Source organism: Oncorhynchus kisutch, linkage group LG29 (genome assembly GCF_002021735.2).
Source record: "Oncorhynchus kisutch isolate 150728-3 linkage group LG29, Okis_V2, whole genome shotgun sequence".
Taxonomy (NCBI): Eukaryota; Metazoa; Chordata; class Actinopteri; order Salmoniformes; family Salmonidae; genus Oncorhynchus; species Oncorhynchus kisutch.
In genome coordinates, this window is record NC_034202.2 from 5,757,427 (window position 1) to 5,780,664 (window position 23,238).

The 23,238-nt window shown below is 41.8% G+C and overlaps 1 protein-coding gene across 1 annotated transcript in view; it reads left to right on the forward strand.

The window, feature by feature from the left end:
• The first annotated feature begins 2,170 nt into the window (after positions 1–2,170).
• LOC109873941 (tumor necrosis factor receptor superfamily member 10A-like) overlaps positions 2,171–23,238 on the forward strand; it is a 36,738-nt gene continuing 15,670 nt past the window's right edge. Inside the window, exons 1-3 of the mRNA XM_020465636.2 lie at positions 2,171–2,440; positions 20,867–21,038; positions 22,278–22,409. Coding sequence (XP_020321225.1) covers positions 2,408–2,440; positions 20,867–21,038; positions 22,278–22,409 — 337 coding nt within the window. The 5' untranslated portion in view covers positions 2,171–2,407. The remainder of the gene's footprint in view (positions 2,441–20,866; positions 21,039–22,277; positions 22,410–23,238) is intronic.

Genomic DNA, 23,238 nt, shown 5'->3' on the forward strand with positions numbered 1-23,238 from the left:
CAGAGAGTATAAGTGGTCTTAGTTTGTGTAGTGGGTAACAGGACATTCCTTCACTCTCTCCATGTCTTTTGTCTATGGAGCATAGTTGGCATACCAGTTGTCAACATGGACCCAGACACACTCATACATATGCTGCACAACTCAGGCAAAACTGCATGCTACATACAATACGATGATCAAGCTGCAATATAGTCTTGTTCACCATCTGGTTAAGTTATCATAGAGAACCTAGCCTAGCAAGGGAGGATGTCAATGTGACCGATATTAACTCTGTAGACCTGTTGCATCTGGTCATTCACATAGGAGTGAAGTTTGGAGCCTACAGTGTTCTAATCATACCTACAGATGTGGCATTACCCGTGGAACTACAGCTCATTTGCATCTTGGGTTGCTTGACTAAGCCTTTACCTTATTTGACACCCAAAACACATGTCCAATGGAAGCCAGAGTTTATCCAATGGTATTGAATTATACAATTACACCATTCTGGAGATGGACTGTAGATCTCCATTTAATTGAGAGTCGTAGTAAGTCCTGTGAGGTGTAAAGTTAATTTCACACAGAAAGGGCGATTCAGTGCTGTGCTGTTTTTTTTTCTCCAGCTGTGCAGTGCCAAAGCCTGGCACTTTAAATATGGTCTCAGAAAACCTGAAACACTTTACCTTGACACTAAATATGAGAAATTCATAGACATAAATAGGTTGGAATTGTTTTTAAATATGTGACAATTTGCAATATCAACCAATTTTGAGAGTCTTTCTCATGGAAATACTGTTCAAACAGATTCATTTAAATTACTGTTAAGTTAAGTTTCACTTCTTTTATTTTATGGTCAAAAATACTTCACAGACAGATAAAAGGGAAGTAAGCATAGAGGCTAGCCAGTGAACTGACCTAGTAATTCCTAATTCTTTACGCTGTACTTGAGTAAAGTCACAGGTTTGCTGATTGCACAATATCACTGTTGCCTCACTGTCTGGCACTGGCAGAATGGATCCTACGATTTAAAGGAAAGGTCTCATTTCAAAAGTTCATATTCTGTTAACTCATACCCAATTAATGTTGTTGACTCATCCTATACTGCTAATTGTGGCCAAAGCATGAATTGGAGAAAAAAACATTTTTTTAATCCCACCTCAAACAGACCATTTCAAAAATGGACTTCCTCATAGAGGACAATGTCGTCCTCCTGACGAGGATGAGCTGGCCAATCAGCGGTCGACACACGTGAATATTTTTGATGACCAGTATACGCCCACACCATTGTTGCTGGGGTACGGTCACACCATTGTTGCTGGGGTACGCCCACACCATTGTTGCTGGGGTACGGTCACACCATTGTTGCTGGGGTACGCCCACACCATTGTTGCTGGGGTACGGTCACACCATTCCAAAACAGAAAAGCTGCTTGTTAATGTACATGTACTTAATATGAAAATTTTATGGAAGGAAAACAATTTCACTCATATTGTACTTAATTATTGATTATATTTCATAGAAATCTGGAAACACTGGACAGTTACTTTAAAGAAGCAATCAAGTGTTGGAATTCCCCAGGGTGCAATTGTTTACGCCTCATGAATCAGGTGATCGAGAGCCCTATATATGGCGTATTCAGGTAGGCCTACGTTACAGAAGGTTCAGATGTAGTACACTTAATATTATTGCCAAACATTGTGATCCGCAATATATTTAACACAAAATGTTGAAATGAATGAAGTACATGGCAGGTACCCTCGTGGTTAAGAGTGTTGGGCCAGCAATTAAAAGTTATCCGGTTTGAATCCCTGAGCCGACTTGGGGGAAAATCTGTTGATGTGCCCTTGAGCCAGGCACTTAACCATTATTGCACCTGTAAATTGTTCTGGATCAGAGCGTCTGCAAATGACTCAAATGTAAAGATGTAAAAAATACTCTATCCAACGTGCATAAAATATTATTTTTATTTTTATTTATTTTATTTTATTTTACCTTTATTTAACCAGGTAGGCAAGTTGAGAACAAGTTCTCATTTACAATTGCGACCTGGCCAAGATAAAGATAAATATTGATGTCAACCTACTTCTAAGTTAACTCTTGGGAGTGACATTCTTGTTTTTTTCACTCCAAATGAAGTTATGTGATTGGTGTATGGGCATGACGTCAATGAGTATAGAGTACTGACTTTGAAAGACGTATGCCATTGGTCGTGGGACTGTCCCAAGTGAGAGTGCTCAAGGCTGACACCTCTTCAGTATCTTTAAAAAAAATGAATAACTAAATGTATGGAAACAACCGGATGTTTTAATAGCGGATTTTTTATTTACAATGTTTTTATTTTGTAAGTAGTCGTGTTTTAGAGGAAGTTTTAGATTTCATAACGAGGTTGAATTTCGGATGATAGTCGCTTGAGTTCGGGGGTTCCAAGATGAACTTCAATCTGACGTTCATCAAAAGTTCGGTAAGAAAATAAAATATTGTACAGTGCCACATAGTAAACTATGTTGTTCTATTATGTTTTGATAACACCGAAATGTGTGAGACGTGCAATCACTTTATTCGATATGTGTGTCGCCGATGATTGCAGCCTATAGCCTGTCAAGACCACTGGTTGAACTGAAGTGATTAGTTCAAGTATGAACAATACAAAGTATTTTTTATTTATTTTTACTCCGGCTGAAATAGTAGCCAATGGATGCTATGGAGATTAAATACTTTATATAACCTGTTACAAACGAAGACTTTACCCGAAGTGTATAACTTGCTCTCGGGCAAGGGGCCACGCTCAGGCAGCGGCTGCGCCTGCTGATCAAGAGAAGCAATAGGCTACTGCAATCTCAGCCATCCATTAGATAACATTTCTCAAGACTTATTGGTTAAACTATAACTTTCGGGAAGTGTCTCAAGTTGTAGCCCACGTGGAGTTGAACACCATGGCGTGATAACTGCTGCGCATTTCAAGTGGTGTGTGTTTGTTTACTGGGACACAGTATTGGAAGTTTATACTGTAGGCTACTCTACTGTACATAATTTCGAACCCTTCCCCCATTGACAACAGTCACCATCTGGTGCTGAACATGATCCCACGCTATTAATTCAGCCCCCAGGCATCAGCACTGTCTTTGGACATTGGGTCAAACAAACCAGACCCTGCTGGCATCTTCTAAATTAGTGTCTTATAACAGTTTGAAACATTGGCTAAATGGCTGTCATGATTTAATTATATGATTGTATATTATATTTTTTATATTCATGTATTGGCTAGTTATTACCTTGATGTCACTGGGGGTACGCCTACTTACGACTTACACAGCTAACTACAGTATAGCCGAAGCCTACTTTTCAATGTAAGCTACCATGTCGATCGAAACATGGTTTAGCACCTCTCTATTAGAAGTCTCAAAGTATACAGAGCCCTTGGTATGCAGAGAAATCTGGAACTGTCCTGGATTCCTAGGTCACACATGCACACAGACAGACAGAAGCGCGCGCACACACACACACACACACACACACACACACATGCCTATATATTTAATTTAGAGTTGTAGTAAGTCCTGCCAGTGTAAAGTTGATTCCACACAGAAAGGGCCATTCAGTGCTGTGCTGTTGTATTTTCCAGCCGTGCAGTGCCAAAGCCTGACACTATAAATATGGCCTCAGTAAAACCTGAAACACTTTGGATAAAAGACCATTTGGGTTTGACACTAAATATGAGAAATTCATAGACATCAATACGTTGGATTGTTTTTAAATGTGTGACGATATGGAATATCAACCCATTTGTGTGTAATGTTCATGGAAATACCATTCAAACAGATTCATTTATTGCCACACAACCATTGGTTGGAGGTATTTGCTATTTTATTGTCAGTTGGTTAATGGTTATTGTCAGTTGGGTAGGGGTAGGGTTAGGGGTAGGGGTAGGGGTAGGGGTAGGGTTAGGGGTAGGGGAAGGGGTAGGGGTAGGGGTAGGGTTAGGGGTAGGGTTAGGGGTAGGGGTAGGGGTAGGGGTAGGCAACACAAAAGGACATCACTTTTCCATTTCTACAAGTCAGCCCCAGGGGTTGTTTTGGACAGAATAGCCTAATCACCAGATCCAAGTTTGAAGTCATGCATTGCTCCGCTACTTAGACAAAAATGACTTTGCTTTCTGGTGTGGCGATGTCATTGTTTATCGTTCCTGTAAACTACAGAAACTTCTGGAGTCTTCTCACCAGTCAGTGCTTGTTGCTAGGGGACTATGGCGGAGGACTTTCAAACCCCCTTAACCCCTCTCCATTGCAAAGGACTGCAGTGTATGTGCATGTCCCTTTAGTAAATACCGATTTACGGATGGTCAGTGGCATCAATCTAGTCGTGCCCAGCCCGAGATGTTATCTGGGTTCACACAGGAAATCTCTGAGGTCAACAACAAAAGAAGACAACCATCAAGGAGTTATAGGCCTACTTACTACTTCTATATTAGTAGAAGAACAAGTTCAAGGAGTTATAGGCCTACCTACTACTTCTATATTAGTAGAAGAACAAGTTCAAGGAGTTATAGGCCTACCTACTACTTCTATATTAGTAGAAGAACAAGTTCAATGAGTTATAGGCCTACCTACTACTTCTATATTAGTAAAAGAACAAGTTCAAGGAGTTATAGGCCTACTTACTACTTCTATATTAGTAGAAGAACAAGTTCAAGGAGTTATAGGCCTACCCTCTACTTCTATATTAGTAGAAGAACAAGTTCAAGGAGTTATAGGCCTACCTACTACTTCTATATTAGTAGAAGAACAAGTTCAAGGAGTTATAGGCCTACCTACTACTTCTATATTAGTAGAAGAACAAGTTCAAGGAGTTATAGGCCTACCTACTACTTCTATATTAGTAGAAGAACAAGTTCAAGGAGTTATAGGCCTACTTACTACTTCTATATTAGTAGAAGAACAAGTTCAAGGAGTTATAGGCCTACCTACTACTTCTATATTAGTAGAAGAACAAGTTCAAGGAGTTATAGGCCTACCTACTACTTCTATATTAGTAGAAGAACAAGTTCAAGGAGTTATAGGCCTACTTACTACTTCTATATTAGTAGAAGAACAAGTTCAAGGAGTTATAGGCCTACATACTACTTCTATATTAGTAGAAGAACAAGTTCAAGGAGTTATAGGCCTACTTACTACTTCTATATTAGTAGAAGAACAAGTTCAAGGAGTTATAGGCCTACTTACTACTTCTATATTAGTAGAAGAACAAGTTCAAAAGTGTTGCTTAGGTTATTGGTCAACAGAGTGATTGTTTCTGCTACTTCACGGTAGATATTGGTCACGTGGAAAACATAGGCCTATTTTCTGGAACCGCATTTTAGAATATGTCTCTTTAACACGAGAACCGCTGGGCCTAGAGGGACCCCCCCCCCTTCAAGCTAATGAGCAGTCATTCTGACTGCGAAAATTCTAAGAGTGTAATAAATGTCATATATACTGTGGCAAAAATAATCATTTGGTTGTGTTTCTGAAGGTAACACAAAAGCATTTAAGGATTGTATTTTTGAATACCATCTCTGGTATAGTGAAATAGAATGGTACCAGGCTGGCACCTCTTACATTCCACTGCAAGCACCTGCATGGATAAAGTAGAGAAGTCACATGCAGACTACAGCCTACATTACAATGCAACCCCAGTGCAAGCATTGTAATAAGAAGGCAGGTGTCAACATTCACTCACACGTCTCTCTGTTCTGTTGTCAATTAGAGTTCATATCAAACCTCAGAAAGTAAGAGGAAGGATGTGGGGAACAGCTGTGACGGTGTCAAATGTCATTTCACACTATAATTTCTTTCACCAAGGACCAGAACAAAGGAAGTGATGCTTTAATATTTACGCCATTGAAGAGACATTCTACCTACTTTTGAAATTCATTCTACGTTACTCAAAATTCCTAATTCAAAGTTGTTGCTAAGGAGTAGTGAAGGTGACATGTTCCTTTATTGACTCAACCACGGGTTCCAGGCCGTCAAAGATCTCAGCCACTTAATAGCCTTTGACAAAGACTTGTTTATCTGTTGTAAATGTTAGATTGACGTCATGTGTTCACCAAGATTTATCAGGAAATACACCTGTTGCCCACACCTTATGTATGACTCAGTTTCCTGTGTACTGTAGCTCCTGTAGACACATAGAGCAAGAGAGAGAGACAGACAGACAGACAGACAGACAGACAGACAGACAGACAGACAGACAGACAGACAGACAGACAGACAGACAGACAGCTGGCATTTATGACACCCGCTCAAGCTGAGGAACATGCCAAGACGTGTTTGATGTATTTGAAGTTGCTCTTATATTCTAAAATTGCCTTCACTACAGTAGACCGATTTGTTTGATGCAGTTGTCATCCACCAATGACCTGTTACTCAGGATACATACACTGGCCAATTTATTAGGTACACTCATCTAGTACCGGGCCGGACCCCCCTTTGCCTCCAGAACAACCTGAATTATTTGGGGCATGGAAACGTTGCTCAATCAAGGTAACTAACGTGTGCCAGGAAAATGTTCCTCCATACCATTACACCACCGCCACCAGCCTGTACCGTTAGCACCAGGCAGGATGGGGCCATGGACTCATGGCTGCTTACGCCAAATCCTGATTCTGCCATCAGCATGACGCAACAGGAACCGGGATTCGTCTTGCCATTCTCTACCTCTCTCATCAACCAGCTGTTTTTGCCCAGAGGACTGCCACTAACTGGATGTTTTTTGTTTGTCGCGCCATTCTCAGTAAACCTTAGACACTGTCATGTGTGAAAAACCCAGGATGCCAGCCATTTCTGAGATACTGGAACCTTGCGAGCCTGGCACCGACAATCATGCCACGCTCATAGTCGCTTAGGTCACTCGTTTTGCCCATTCTAACATTCAATCTAATAGTAACTGAATGCCTCAATGCCTGTCTGCCTGCTTTATATAGCAAGCCAAGGCCACGTGACTCACTATCTCGAGTAGCAAACCATTTTCGAGAACGGAATGGTGTCCCTAATAAACTGGCCTCTGAGTGTAGTTAGTGAACCTTGTACTTTATTTCATGGTACATCAGTTACCAGGTATTTATTAATAAATAACATAGTCAAATGGAAACTACGTGGTTTGTTTCTTTGGGGATTCATTTACCATCACAGTGCTTTACAGTGTAAATAACACATTTCTCTGACTGTATTAGTAAAGTATAGATCTTCTGAACTAGTAAAGTAGCCTACTAGTTCAAACCACAGCTGAATTCAAGAAAACTCAGTTTGTGATGACAGAATTATGGGAGGGCATATGCCATCATTGACAGTGGCCACACTTCTGTTTAAAATTTGAGTTCAAACTGTCTCAAAGGTGTCTCGCAACCCTGTCATAGTTCTCTATGTATTTTTCCCTCCTAGATCTTAGACCCCAAAAATGCTCAAATGTTCAGAGGATGTTGAATGAGACCCAACCTTTGTTACTTGGGATAGTGTTTACAAAGACATAAATCACACGTTGAGATAGTCACTTAGGCCCTGTAGATCTGTTGGCCCAGACACATAGTCTGAATTTTTCCTCTGATGTGTTTATGGAGAAGACTATAAAGTGTCCAGGGGCTTCAAATAGCTTTTTACTTGGAGACACCCCTGTTAAGGAGCTAATGTGATTGTCTTTGGAGCAAGTTAATGGATTCTCTAAAGAGATTTCTGAGTGAGTCACTCTTCTCTTTCTCTCCGTCTTCCCATCTTTCTCTCTCTCGCGCCGCACTTTCAACAGCCTACCTATATCTGTGTCATTCCTTTCGAACTCGGACAAATTTGATATTACACGAGTTAAAAATAACATAACTCTGCTCTAAAATGAAGGCAAAAATGGGTCAACTCAGTCTAATAGGTTGAGTTGGCTAAGTATGGTGTTACCGCGAAGCTAGTTTCACAGAAAGTCCAACTCTTTGTCCGTAAAGAGTAGTTAACTCTATGGAACACCTGTTTGAGTCTCCTTACCACAACTCTTAGACATTACAGTGCACTTCTTTCTCACACTTCATCGAGTCAGACTTCTTGTGGTCACTCAGAGTCTCATTGTCAGTCATGTCACCAACCACAAGTGTTTGGCTTTGAGCAGGAATTTCGTCATAACTAACGTCACAAATGTTGTTGTTTACACCTCGCACTGAGGTGAAAGCCAACTAACCAACTAACCTAACCTGTCACTCACTGTAACCCAGCGTCACACACCCAGCGTCACTCACAGGCACACACAAACACAATGTGCTATGGTACAGTAATCAATTAACCCTACCCCCATGAGAAAATGTTGTGTGTGTGTGTGTGTGTGTGTGTGTGTGTGTGTGTGTCTTCCCTGAGTATAAATAACTGCCGGAGCGGATACGGCCCAGTGGCTCTTGGGCCCGGCCTTGACTAGAAGGACTAGAGAGAGGGAGAACGAGGGAAAGAGAGAGAGAGAGAGAGGAGCTGAACCCGGCATGAAGCCTCTGCATTGTCTGGGCCTTCCTGTACTCCCTGGGAGGAGGGGGCCCCACCGTTTCACACGCTCCCTACTGATACGCTGTGCGTGTGACTGGGGAAACTGAATGTGTGTCATTGTATTTTGCCGGCTTCGTGTAATGTTTTTTTGTGTGTGTGTGTGTGTGTGTGTGTGTGTGTGTGTTGTGGTTATTGTTGTGTCTTTTTGTTAGCTTTATGTTCTGCTCCATATTTGTCTGTGCTGTTTCTCAAAAAACTAAGTCAAACTTCCACCCCCCCCATATGTCTTTGTTACACTCTTAGAAAAAAGGTGCTATCTAGAACCCAAAAGGGTTATTTGGCTGTCCCCATAGGAGAACCCTTTGAAGAACCCGGTTCTACATGGAACCACAGTCGGTTCTACATGGAACCCAAAAGAGTTCAATCTGGAACCAAAACGGGTTCTTCTATGGGGACAGTAAAAGAACCATTTTGGATCCCTGTTGTCTAAGTGTCTGATGAAGAATAGCTGTGGTGGATGAGTAACTTGTTCTTAATGATACAAGCTGTGATGTACCATACCCCAGACCCCTACCACAGAAGAGGTATGCGTAACGCATACAGAATATCACCTGGTTTAGTACTGAAAGACATAACCAGAGCATGTCTTTTCCTCCCAGCTTTAAAAGAAAAGCAGGATTTATCTCTCAAGTAGAAGACCAGTTCACTTTCAGCATCTTGCCAGGGTTATCTATGTGGGTTTGAATGGCAAAGTAGTTTAGTATGAGCTTACTCAGAGTGACATGAGTCAATTAAATACACTCACATTCAGGAATTTCCAGATTTAAAGGAGGAGAGAAACTAAAGTAAAGGAGTGGTGTGTCATCAAAACATGAATGGATGAATTTCTTAATTCTACACTGCCATGAAAAATGTTGCTAGTGTACGTGTGTTCTCAGTCAAACGTGTAATTGATATACGGTATTGTACATTTGGCTACAAGGCAGTGTTTTGTAATGGTGTTGAAGGTTACCTAATGTTTCCATGGATTTATAGGTAGAAAAAAATAAGATAGCAAGGGTCTGAACTAGAGGTCGACCGATTATGATTTTTCAACGCCGATACCAATTATTGGAGGACCAAAAAAGCCGATACCCGATTAATCTGCCGATTAAAAAATATATATATTTGTAAAAATGACAATTACAACAATACTGAATGAACTCTTATTTTAACTTAATATAATATATATCAATCAAATACATTTAGCCTCAAGTAAATAATGAAACATGTTCAATTTGGTTTAAATAATGCAAAAACAAAGTGACGGAGAAGAAAGTAAAAGTGCAATATGTGCTATGTAAGAAAGCTAACGTTTCAGTGCCTTGCTCAGAACATGAGAACATATGAAAGCTGGTGGTTCCTTTTAACATGAGTCTTCAATATTCCCAGGTAAGAAGTTTTAGGTTGTAGTTATTATAGGAATTATAGGACTAATATCATCAACCATGTGTAGTTAACTAGTGATTATGATTGTTTTTTATAAGATAAGTTTAATGCTAGCTAGCAACTTACCTTTGCTTACTGCATTCGCGTAACAGGCAGTCTCCTTGTGGAGTGCAACGAGAGAGAGGCAGGTTGATGTTGTGTTGGACTAGTTAACTGTAAGGTTGCAAGATTGGATCCCCCGAGCCGACAAGGTGAAAATCTGTTGTTCTGCCCCTGAACAAGGCAGTTAACCCACCTAGGCCGTCATTGAAAATAAGAATGTGTTCTTACCTGACTTGCCTAGGTAAATAAAGGTATACAAAAATATATATTAAAATCGGCTATACCGATTTGTTATGAAAACTTGAAATCGGCCATAATTAATCGGCCATAATTAATCGGCCCTAATTAATCGGCCATAATTAATCGGCCATTCCGATTAATTGGTCGACCTCTAGTCTGAACAGACCCAGAACAAGATGTGGTTTGTGTCCTGAAGAACAGTCAAACTGAAAACCCGCAACAAATACCTTGTTTTTGTTGTTGCCTTTTAGTTTTGGTCTTTCAGTAATTCAAGACACAAACCACAAAGGGTCTTGTTCTTAACCAGGTACTTTGTTTAGGGGTGACTGGGATGAGTAATACTTGAACGTTGTGTCGTGTGAAGACTTATAATATAGGTCCCCAGGAAGTTGTAAAACTTGCCTAATACAGTGATTATAAGCAATTAACCCACAAGACACCATCCCTCATCTATCTATTGGCACATTTACAATGGATAAGGGACTGTTTCTGTCCAACTATATCGCAACCCTAAATAAATGGGGGTAAAATAGACACTGAATGAAATTAGGGAATTTAGACAGTTCTTATTCGTTTGCTATTAGGACATAGCTATATCTACATAAAATATGGCATGGGACGCAAACTCCTCTTGACATCACCCCGTAGCACTCACTTCTGTCAACATGAAGTGCTTTGAGAGACGAGTCAAGGACACCTCTACCTTACCTGTCGCACTAGACACACTTCCATTTGCTTACCGCCCATGCAAATGAATTCCTTCAAAATCATACAATGTCATTTTCTGGATTTTTGTTTTAGATTCCGTCTCTCACAGTTGAAGTGTACCTATGATAACAATTACAGACCTCTACATGCTTTGTAAGTTGGAAAATCTGCAAAATCGGCAGTGTATCAAATACTTGTTCTCTCTCCCCCCTGGACATAGACTTGAATTCACCACTTTAATAAATGGAACACTAGTCACTTTAAAATTGTTTACGTATCTTGCATTACTCATCTCATATGTATATACTGTATTCTATACTATTCTACGGTATCTTAGTCTACGCCGCTCTGACATTGCTCATCCATATATTTATACATTCTTAATTCCATTCCTTACTTAGATTTGTGTGTATTGGGTATATATTGTGTAATTGTTAGATATTACTTGTTCGATATTACTGCACTGTCGGAGCTAGAAACACAAGCATTTCGCTACACCCACAATAACATCTGCTAAACACGTGTATGTGACCCATACAATTTGATTTGATTTGACATCGACTTTTGCGATTTCGAAACATCTGTCAAACAATAATTTCCATGCGAAGTGTCCCTTTAAGTGTCTCTCCACTTTCTGTGTCTCTTCATCTCAGCCTACCTTCCTCTTAGCAATACTTTCCTTGACTAATCGGAACCTCCGTAACAGGGCCTGTTTCCTCCATCCGCCTGTCCAGTTAATCTGAGCGGATGGGTGTTCCGTATTCCCACTGTCACGTATTTCCCTCCCAGATAATAGATGGGAGAATAGGCAAGGCTAATGGGAAAGGCATGATTGGGATACGGAGGAGGGTCAGGGTCCCAAATCTCCCACTCTCCGGATCCAGGGGCGTAATGAGGTACAGCGTGCTGCTCCTTATATCAGATACGGCGATGATTGAAATCATCTGTCCTGTATCAAATAAAGTACATTCTCCCTTGGCCCTTCTACTGTGAGTGCATGTGTGTGTACACTGTGCTCACTTGTGTGTGTGTGTGTGCGTACGTGTGTGTCTTTCCCTCGCTCTCCCTGAGATAATGAGGCTCACTGTACGACCCACAGGAGGGGAATTAAACCCCTGTAAATGCCACATTGATAACTTGCTCCACTGAAAGGGGGTCCTGTCATTCAGCAATAAATACAATCTCAGTGTACACGGTGGCATGTGTTGAATGTGCCAGGGCAATTTGGAAGTACCCGAATGCAGTGACAGGAACTGGTTGAGAGTGCGGCTCAATGATGCTCAGATAGGCTACAGTCAGTTCATTTTCTCTCTCTCTCTCTCTCTCTCTCTCTCTCTCTCGCGCGCGCTCTGTCTGCCATGTGCAGGGCAGGATGTCTGTACAACACTAGAGTATTTAGTATTGGTGGGCTGCCAGAGGCAAGGGATTGTGGCTTTAGGACTTGGAGGGCTCTCTCTCAACACTGAGGTTGAGGTGGCCACTCTGGTCCTCTTCCTTACGAAACATATACCACATTGCAGCTGGTCAGTGTGTGTGTGTGTGTGTGTGTGTGTGTGTGTGTGTGTGTGTGTGTGTGTGTGTGTGTGTGTGTGTGTGTGTGTGTGTGTGTGTGTGTGTGTGTGTGTGTGTGTGTGTGTGACAGAGAGAGAGAGAGAGAGAGAGAATGTGGTGGAGGGGTCATTGATGTGTGTGCTGTCTAGTGTTTAGATAAGTGTATGGTGAGGGATAATGTCTTCTGCAGCACTTAGCCTTATTAGCCATTATACCAGGGTACTGTAACTACAAGGAAGTAACCAGTGTGATATGAAAAACACAAAAATATGTGTGTAAAGTGGTAAGGCCTGTAGGAAAGAATAGCTTTGTAGCTGTAATGTTGGTCGATCAGGTTTTGATGTCTGCATTTAGGACTTTATGTACTGTACAATGTGTCAGTCTACTGTCTACTCAGTTTCATACCAAGTGCTTACTGTACTTGTACAGAAGTGATTTTGTGCAGAATACAGATGTTTTCCAGTGGTGTAAAGTACATAAAAATACTTTAAAGGGGTATCTCTACTTTTCTATTTATATTTCTGACTACTTTCATTTTTACTTCACTACATATTCATAAAGAGAATATTCCATCCATTTGCCTTGACACCCAAAAGTACTCGTTACATTTGGAATGCTAAGCAGGATATGAAAGTGGTCCAAGTAGCCTAGTGGTTGGAGCGTTGGACTAGTAACCGAGAAGTTGCAAGATCGTATCCCTGAGCTGACAAGGTACACATCTGTCGTTCTGCCGCTGAACAAGGCAGTTAACCCGCTGTTCCTAGGCTGTCATTGAAAATAAGAAAGTGTTCTTAACTGACTTGCCTAGTTAAAGAAAGGTAACATAAAAAAATAATTCCCGCACTTATCAACAGATCATCCCTACTGCCTCTGATCTGGCAGACTCACTAAGCAGAGAACATCTCTTATCATCCCTACTGCCTCTGATCTGGCAGACTCACTAAGCACACATGCTTCATTTGTAAGTCATGTTGGAGCGTAACTCTGGCTATCCGTAAATTAAGAAAATAAGATAATGGCTTTGTCTGGTTAATATAATGCACCTGAATTTAACATTATTTTTACTTTTACTTTTGAGACTTAAGTCAATTTTAAACCAAATATAGACTTTTACTCAGGTAGTATTTTACTGGGTGACTTTTACTTTTACCTAAGGCATTTTCTATGAAGGTATCTTTACTTTTACTCAAGTATGACAATTGGGTCCTTTTTCACCACAGCTTTTCCCCAATTCAACACTTGAGCAGCACACCTCAGACACACAAGAAACTCTCACTCTCTGATGGCCATGGCTCAATGGGAAAATTCCATTGCTAGATATTCCTCCTCCCCATAAAGTGAACTTTCCCCTCTGTGGGGCGCCTATAAACTGCTGAGAGAAGAACAGGTTTGTCTGTGAGGATGGGATGGCTGCTGAATGGCGGAATCTAGTGATCCACAGGCCCAAGAATGCACCCAGACAGGAAATGATGTCACCGTTCAGCAGCCCTGTGTGTGTGTGTGTGTGTTCTTTCCAGTATAGACAGGCCACCTGGCTTTTGATTGGGCACATAACCATGGTTACCCTTCTAAGCAAGCCTGATTACTGTCTGTGGGATTCGCCATGGTTACAGTACTTATTTTTATATGATGTGGTTCCAATGCATGGCTCAAGCTCTCCTCTCTCTTTCCCTGGTTGTGTTTTTCTCCTTTTTTCCTTCTTTCCCTCTCACAAATTTCAGAAAATGAACACATACACTGTCATTTCCCCCACTTGCCTTCGTTTTCACACGGCCTCAGTCACACACCCAACTCTTTTACTCCCTCTATACAATCTTACAAGCTGTTATAATCCTCTCTCCCCCTCTCGCTTGTTCTCTGTTTGTGCCTGCAATCTCTCTCGCGCTCTCGCCCTTCTCTCTTTGGCTCTTCTCTCTCACAATAGCCCTATTCCCACTGCGAGATATGAAGAAGAGTCTGTGGAGTGGAGTGGTAAAAGAGATTCCCCCCACCACCCTGGGACCTGTGGTGCCACCTCTGAAATCATCATACATTGTTACAACATATCCTATTTGTATGATCTACATTTGACATGTTTTTGGTGGGGATGGGCTTCCATAGTTTTACGTGGCTCAGTGTAGCCGGCAGCTACTGTGGCAATTTCAGAATGTAACAGACTGTTACTGTAATTTCAGGTAAAAACTCAATAAAACAAGTCTTGAATGTTAGGAAAATGTAAACATTTCAGCTATTTCAAAACCATTGCTCTGCTGTGACCATTTATACTGTAGGGGTGTTGGCTCAACGAGACAATTCTGTTCACAGTGCCCTGCTCCAAAGCAAACTCCGGAGGTAGTGACCGATGCCTAGCAAGTATGCAAGTTTACATTTGAGTAATATGTGCAGTTGACTGTATTTATAGGAAAAGTGTAGTAAGTGTGAAGAGGCTCTGTGTTTGGATAAAGCTAAATGGTGTGATTGTGAGTGCTCTGCCGGTCGTCGGCCCCTCCGCTCTGCCTCCCTGTGTCTGTGGGAAGTCTGACATGAGCAGATAGAACAGGGAGAGTAGGTGGAAGGGGGGAGAAGGAGAGAGCCATCAAGAGGCGTGATGGCTGCACAGTAGGGCTGCACCGGCCAGGAAACTCCCTGTGAACAACAAGACATGACCACCTTCAAGAGAACCAAGTGAGGAGCGACAGGAGCTTAGTCAGGAGTCAACTCTGTTGTCAACATCAGCCTGTCAGTCAGGAGTCAACCTCAGTCTGACAAGAAGCAACTCCAGTCTGTTAGTCAGAAGTCAACTCCAGTCTGTTAGTCAGAAGTCAACTCCAGTCTGTTAGTCAGGGGTCAAAACCCACTAGTGTTCCAGGAATGCCCCTGGTTCACCCGGAGAAGATTGACCCCAAGAGACACATGTAAGAATTGGTGTGTTGTGATGAGCTTCTGTTGGTTGTCATAGACAAAGTGGAGTTTTTATAATACCATTGCAACCGTTGCTACACACAGGGGGAAAAAAGTGTCAGGGTTCTAAAGGGTTCTTTAGCTGTCCCCATAGGAGAACCCTTTGAAGAACCCTTGTTGGTTCCAAGTAGAACTGTTTTGGGTTCCATGTAGAACACAGGGTTCTACGTGGAACCAAAAAGGGTTGTCCTATGGGGACAGCCAAAGAACCCGCTTGGAAGCCTTTTTTCTAAGAGTGTATGTTTCTCCAGCATCTTCGTTTACCAGCTACTGCCCGTGCACACACAGACTTATGTTTCTCCAGCATCTTTGTTTACCAGCTACTGCCCGTGCACACACAGACTTATGTTTCTCCAGCATCTTCGTTTACCAGCTACTGCCCGTGCACACACAGACTTATGTTTCTCCAGCATCTTCGTTTACCAGCTACTGCCCGTGCACACACAGACTTATGTTTCTCCAGCATCTTCGTTTACCAGCTACTGCCCGTGCACACACAGACTTATGTTTCTCCAGCATCTTCGTTTACCAGCTACTGCCCGTGCACACACAGACTTATGTTTCTCCAGCATCTTCGTTTACCAGCTACTGCCCGTGCACACACAGACTTATGTTTCTCCAGCATCTTCGTTTACCAGCTACTGCCCGTGCACACACAGACTTATGTTTCTCCAGCATCTTCGTTTACCAGCTACTGCCCGTGCACACACAGACTTATGTTTCTCCAGCATCTTCGTTTACCAGCTACTGCCCGTGCACACACAGACTTATGTTTCTCCAGCATCTTCGTTTACCAGCTACTGCCCGTGCACACACAGACTTATGTTTCTCCAGCATCTTCGTTTACCAGCTACTGCCCGTGCACACACAGACTTATGTTTCTCCAGCATCTTCGTTTACCAGCTACTGCCCGTGCACACACAGACTTATGTTTCTCCAGCATCTTCGTTTACCAGCTACTGCCCGTGCACACACAGACTTATGTTTCTCCAGCATCTTCGTTTACCAGCTACTGCCCGTGCACACACAGACTTATGTTTCTCCAGCATCTTCGTTTACCAGCTACTGCCTGTGCACACACAGACTTATGTTTCTCCAGCATCTTCGTTTACCAGCTACTGCCCGTGCACACACAGACTTATGTTTCTCCAGCATCTTCGTTTACCAGCTACTGCCCGTGCACACACAGACTTATTCACAAAACTGTAACTCTATCGTTTTGAGGAAAGTCTACCTACTATTGGTACTATACAACAAAAAATAATTATAGTACCCAAAATTGTATGTTTACATGCACACTGATAATTCAATATTAAACTAATTATGTCAGTAGGCCGAGAATGGAAATAGTCATGTAAACACCTCACATAGCTTATCTTTATCGGCATACGGTCAAAATCAAAGTAAGCTCATGCCGATTAAAATTCCTGGTTTTCGAAACAATCGTTCAAATTATTAGGACATATAAACAGTTTAAATGGCGTTCCAGTGGTGTATTTGATCTGCAGCTGTGCCTCAACGGCAACACAAGTCTCCCTGTTATGCGCAAATTAGGTGAGTTTAGAGAAACTGAAAGCATCTTAGAAATAGTTTTCACACAGAAACTTTATATGTCCGATCTCAGAATCAAATTCACAAAAAATAACATGGTCACTGTGGTAGAATGTTTATTTTGATTAGGCAATTTTCTGCATTAACAAGCGTTTTTGATTTCAGACCATGTCCATGTAAACAGGATTATTAGGGAAATTGTTGTTCTTAAAAAAGCACGTAAACATTTTAAACAAACTATTAGATTAATCTGACTATCCACAATAATTCAATTATTCTGTGCATGTATCTGTGCTCCGTGACTTCCATATATCTGTGATTTAATTTGACCATTGGAAAAAAAAAAGAGCTATTGTGTAAAAATGATGGGTTCGATTAAACTGAGCCCTGTGTGCGAGGTATGGGGGTCGGAGGGAGGTTGGTTGGACAAGGCGGGGTACAAGAGAGGAAAAACTAGGCCGCTCATTTACATGGGAAGGTTCGCGTTACGTCCGAGGCGGTTCGTGGTGGTGTCGCATGTCAGCCCAGTCAAAGAGCCCGGCTTTAAGAATGTGGGTCATTTGAAGTACAGGGACTAAAGCGTGTTGTTCGGCCGTGAATAGGGCCTTCTCACGATGAAAAGGTGTGTGAACAAACACCCGTGCCCGGGGGACACGCTAAAGTCCTCCGTCGTATTCTTTTCTGTCCCTCCATCTATGCAAGCCCTGTTATTATCTAGCACATGAATGGATTTGCTGGGATGATGGGAATCAATCTGTTATCGGCAGCAAAGTGCTTTAGCTATATATCTCCTTACTAGGGAGGATCATGGTCGTCCAAGACAATAGGTTTAACCAATATGACATTTTGAATAGGTTGAAATGGTTTGGATGAGACTTGAACTCTCATAAGCGTCTGTTTGACTATGCGGGGGAAAAAATATTGGTGCAAGGAGACGGAAGCAACATTGTGACAAATGCAATCTGTTTTTAACTCCCTTCATGTCTTTCTTCTCTGAACACCAGAACAGTGATGCCACCAGGCCATTCAACATTGCCAGAATTCTACTTCAACTGTACTGAATGACTCATGCACTCCGCACTCCACACCTTAATTTAAGACCAGTACATGGTGTAAACCTGCCAGAATCCTACTTCAACTGTACTGAATGACTCATGCACTCCGCACCTTAATTTAAGACCAGTACATGGTGTAAACCTGCCAGAATCCTACTTCAACTGTACTGAATGACTCATGCACTCCGCACTCCACACCTTAATTTAAGACCAGTACATGGTGTAAACCTGCCAGAATGGACAATGACCCCAAGCATACTTCCAAAGTTGTGGCAAAATGGCTTAAGGACAACAAAGTCAAGGTATTGGAGTGGCCATCACAAAGCCCTGACCTCAATCCCATAGAAAATGTGTGGGCAGAACTGATAAAAGCGTGTGCGAGCAAGGAGGCCTACAAACCTGACTAAGTTACACCAGCTCTGTCAGGAGGAATGGGCCAAAATTCACCCAACTTATTGTGGGAAGCTTGTGGAAGGCTACCCAAAATGTTTGACCCAAGTTAAACAATTTAAAGGCAATGCTACCAAATACTAATAGAGTATTTAAATGTCTGACCCACTGGGAATGTGATGAAAGAAATAAAAGCTGAAATAAATCATTCTCTCTACTATTGAAAAACTGAATTGAAATGTATTTGGCTAAGGTGTATGTAAACTTCTGACTTCAACTGTATATACACATTTGCGCTCATCTCAGTAAATTAATCCATTGCGGAGGCCTAGGCTAAAAGCCATTGTATGCTTGATCCGAAAATGTGGATCGGAGGCATAGGCATACAGAGGCCAAATCGAGCTCTGTACCGCATCGCCATGCTCCTCCCAAATTTTATAAACATAATTTCTAATCTACAATGTTTGTTATATTGGTTATGGTAATTTCTGTTATTACATTCAGTATTATAATTCCAGTCTTCCCATTATCATTGTCGGAGTGGACATGTTGTTTTGCAGAGTGCACAACCTATGCTACACTTGTGAGACATACGTTTTGGTTTATGTAATTCCATTTATGAGTTTTGGCAATTTTGCCATTGTATTTTATTTGGAGGACTCCTGTCAATGTTGAGTAAGGATGTGCATGTATAGAAGTAGACCTATAGGCTACCTAGCCTGCGCGCAAATGTAAGTATATAATTGTGCCCATTTGGGGATCTGATAGTATTTCTGATTGGCTTAACTCACCTCCACTAATGACTTGTGGAGCTTCTCAAAGTAAGGTTTTCTTCACCTCAAACAGCAAGAAAATATCAGTTTTTACATTCATTGGGAATTATCTCCTCAATGTTTTTGAAAAACCTTTCCAGCTCTCTTCCTTTCGATAACCACTCGGGGTGAAAGGGAAAAATGTCATACCCGATCCAGTGGAAACGTCATAAAATTGGCCTACCTTATTACTTCTTATCAGTACTTGACTTGGACATAAATAGGTTCCGGTACTCATTTTGGGTGCTGGTGCTGTTAATATTTAGGTGCAGGAGCTCAAGCAGTAGAACATTTGAGGTGCTGGTACTCAGCTCCAGTGAGCTTCTGCCTAAGTCAAGCACCGCTTCTTATTCCTTGCACAAATAGCCTACAGCTGTGTCTGTCCCGAGGTCACTGGGTGGAAAACTCTTGAGGGCCCAGAATATTTTATACAATTTTGCAAGTTCGCTAGGCAAGCTTTGGCTGTACCCAATATAATAGTTGAGACAATGTTTCAAGTTCATTGCAGACAGGCCATGTGTAGCCAATGTGATTTATAGGATATTTCTTTTTATCAGGATATTTTCTACCTGCAGGCGCCAGTGTTTTTATTTGTTGGCTTTATGTAGGCTATTTTTGCACAGTTGGCAATGGCAATAGAAGTAACCTTTTCAGTTTTGTATCTTTTTCATTTAGATTTGGATAGAATTTTGATTAACCACATGACAATGGTTTTGAGATATTCTAAATTAAATTAAACTGTTTCACGAAAATGTGCATTTGAAAACCATAACTGACACGCAGATCGGTAGAAATTGTAAGATAAATTGGCATTCCACATGAGAAAGGTTGCCGACTCCTGGTGTAGCCTGTTACCGCCAACTTCAGGAGAGTAATGGCAGAATCTGCGAAAGCCAGTAGGAGAGGGAGGAGTAGTTGGGTATCTAGATCTCTGGCGGTGTCTTGAGGCATTTGTCTTATTTCATCAAACTGTAGCTTAAAGCATTAGATAAGCTCAATGCATATAGTTGATTTAATTAAAACACATAGGGTGTGTCTATATATGGAAAAATACACGTTTAAAAATGTAGACCAATCGATTGGTTGAAAGGACAGAAGACTTCGGTCGCCCACGATTTTCTGTTGTCAGGGACAGCCCTACTGTGTACATACACATGTTATGTTGTTCTGTCTCTGTTTTCTAACTCCGGCTGGCTCTCCTAATTGGCTTTCCTGTACAGATGTTCAGACCAGATAGTTCAAACAAGGGTTCTTATGAGAACATATACAGTCCTCTCTCCTCCCGCTCTCTGAATGTGGGTGGATGGGTGAGTGTGAACCTGGCAATGTGAACCCCTCCCCCCCTCCCTCCCTCCTGTTCTCTCTCTCTTTCTCTCTCTCTCTCTCACTTTCTCTCTCTCACTTTCTCTCTCTCACTTTCTCTCTCTCACTTTCTCTCTCTCTCTTGCTGCACTGGCAATCACCTCTTTCCAGGCCATCATTGTAAATAAGAATGTGTTCTTAATTGACTTACCTGGTTAACTAAAGGTTAAATAAATAAATAAAATTCTCCCCTGTCTCCCCCCTCCATTTCTTATTCACCTCTTTCTCCCCCAATCCCCTTCTCTCTCCCTCTCTTGTCTAGGTGGTGGTGTTCCTGCTGTGCTCTTGGCTGGTGTGCTGTGGGGCAGAGCTGAATGGCGTGGTGGCGACCCAGTGGTCCGGCGATGACAGGAACCGGACGCTGCAACACAAAAACTGTGTGGAGAACCAGCAGTACCTCCACCAGGGCCTCTGCTGTCTCAACTGCCAGGCTGGTAAGGAGAACCCAGTCCCAAAACCTGATCTAGAACCCAAGTGAGGATGTTGGTCTTATACACTGCCAGGCTATCAGTCAAGTCCAGACGAATCTGAGTTTCTAAAACCTGAGCCCGGAACCAGAACTAGAACCACCCCTTATGAACAGAACCTAGAACCCAATATAGAACCGGTCCTTATGATAAATTATAAGCAGGCATTCCAGAGAGAAGGTAACTCAGACTGGGTTTACAGCTTCTTTAACATGGTTCCTATTAGAGTCTGTGCCTTGGGACAGGGTCTTATAGAGTCAGAGTAATGCCAAATATGTGAGGATAGCAGAGCAGAACCCATGCCCAAGCTAGCAGCTGGGAACCCAATCCATGCTTTTTAACTAAACCCAGTAGTAAACATTCAAGGAGTAGGGTTTGTTTTAAAAGTGGAAGTAGTCCCATTAAAACCGAACCACTGCCTTACTGCTGCCAGCGCTGTGGAATGAGCCAAGGACATTATATTCTTGCTATTGCTAGGAAGCTATTGCTAACAAGCTATTACTATTGCTAGCATTAGCAAGCTAGCGAATACTTTTCTGATTAGATGACCTGTTTTGACCTTTTGGGTCAGTCAGATAAGAACAGGCAGACAGACAGATAGAGAAAGAAAGAGACAAGCCTAGGTGTAGAGATACACCCACAGTTGAAATATGTACACTAGTAAATTAGCTGCAATAAGATAGCATTTTGTCGCTAACTGCGCTGCCTCTATCTGTAGCTAGTTAGTCAGAAATGCCAATTACCTTTTCAAGCTTTCCTCTGTATATTTCTCACGCTCCCTCATTCCCTCTTTCACTCTCTTTCACTCTCGTTCTGGTGTGATAGTATATTTTCTCTGAACACATGATAATAAGGTGCCTAAAGCATTGCATGCATGAACAGAGCACAAAAAATGCAAATGTTACATTACAACAAAGAAAGTAGACACAAAACCACTACCGTAGTATTTAGTTTACATATGCCATGCCAGTTAGCAAACACACACACACACACACACACACACACACACACACACACACACACACACACACACACACACTACCATCTCAACACACACATACATAAACACACCACCCTCTGTGTTACTATGCTACAGGCTAAATGTGTCCTAAATTTGGTTAAAGGGTAAATAAAACAATTAAAAAGGCAGAGTATTTTTATTTGTGTAAACATTTTTTATTAATTGATTGGTTTATTGGTCGACAGGTACATTCATGCAGAGGGCGTGCGACCGGGACATGGAGCAAGGGACGTGCATGCCCTGCGAACATGGCTTGTCCTACACAGAACACTCCAACGGGATGAACCGCTGCCTGCCCTGCACCCACTGTCGCATGGGTAATGGAGTCCTCTGACTTTTATTTGTAGTCCTGTAACTGTTGTTTGTTGTTTTACCTTTTATCTGCCCTCTTTAGCTGTCCTTAAAGGATTGTGTCGTTGTAAGAAGAGACTCTCCATTTCACATGAAGTTAGCTATTTCTGGTCAATCAAGCAGAGTGACCCTCTCTTTTGTCTGTTGCCAATTCATAAACTATTAACCAAGGTAGACAACCATTCCAGAAGTCTTTTCATGGAGCATTGGGCAATCACAGTTTAACTTGATAGACTTCCAGAGAGGGCAGAATAATACATTGTGGCATTCTCCCTGTATGGTAATATGATCCAATGGTATTACATGGCATATGTGGGTGGGTCTTTGTTGTTTTGTTTCACACACACTGAAAGCAGATTGTTTGTTACCTGTCTCGGGAGAGTCATGTGTGTGGTTGCGTTACCTTGCACAGCAGTTGGATGTGGTTGTGTTGTATTGTCTCCCACACCGTGTGTCTTTGTGCCAAAATGAAAGGCCTGACCCAAAGAAAAGAGACTATGGAGACTACTGTTACAGGAGATTGGCATGTTTTGTTCTTCCCCACTGGGCAAAAACTAGTTGAAGCAACGTTGTTATTTCAATGCTAAAAATCAATGTGATGGTGTGGAAAACTAATTGGATTTGCAAAAAGTAATCAACGTAAGGGCTTTTGGTCATTTTTCCACTCAACTTTTAACCTAAATCCAATCACGTGGAATTTGTCTGTCGATTTCTTGTTGAATTCACGTTAGGTGACAACTCAACCAAATGTAAATCAAAACTAGACGTGAACTAACGTCTGTGCCCAGTGGCTAG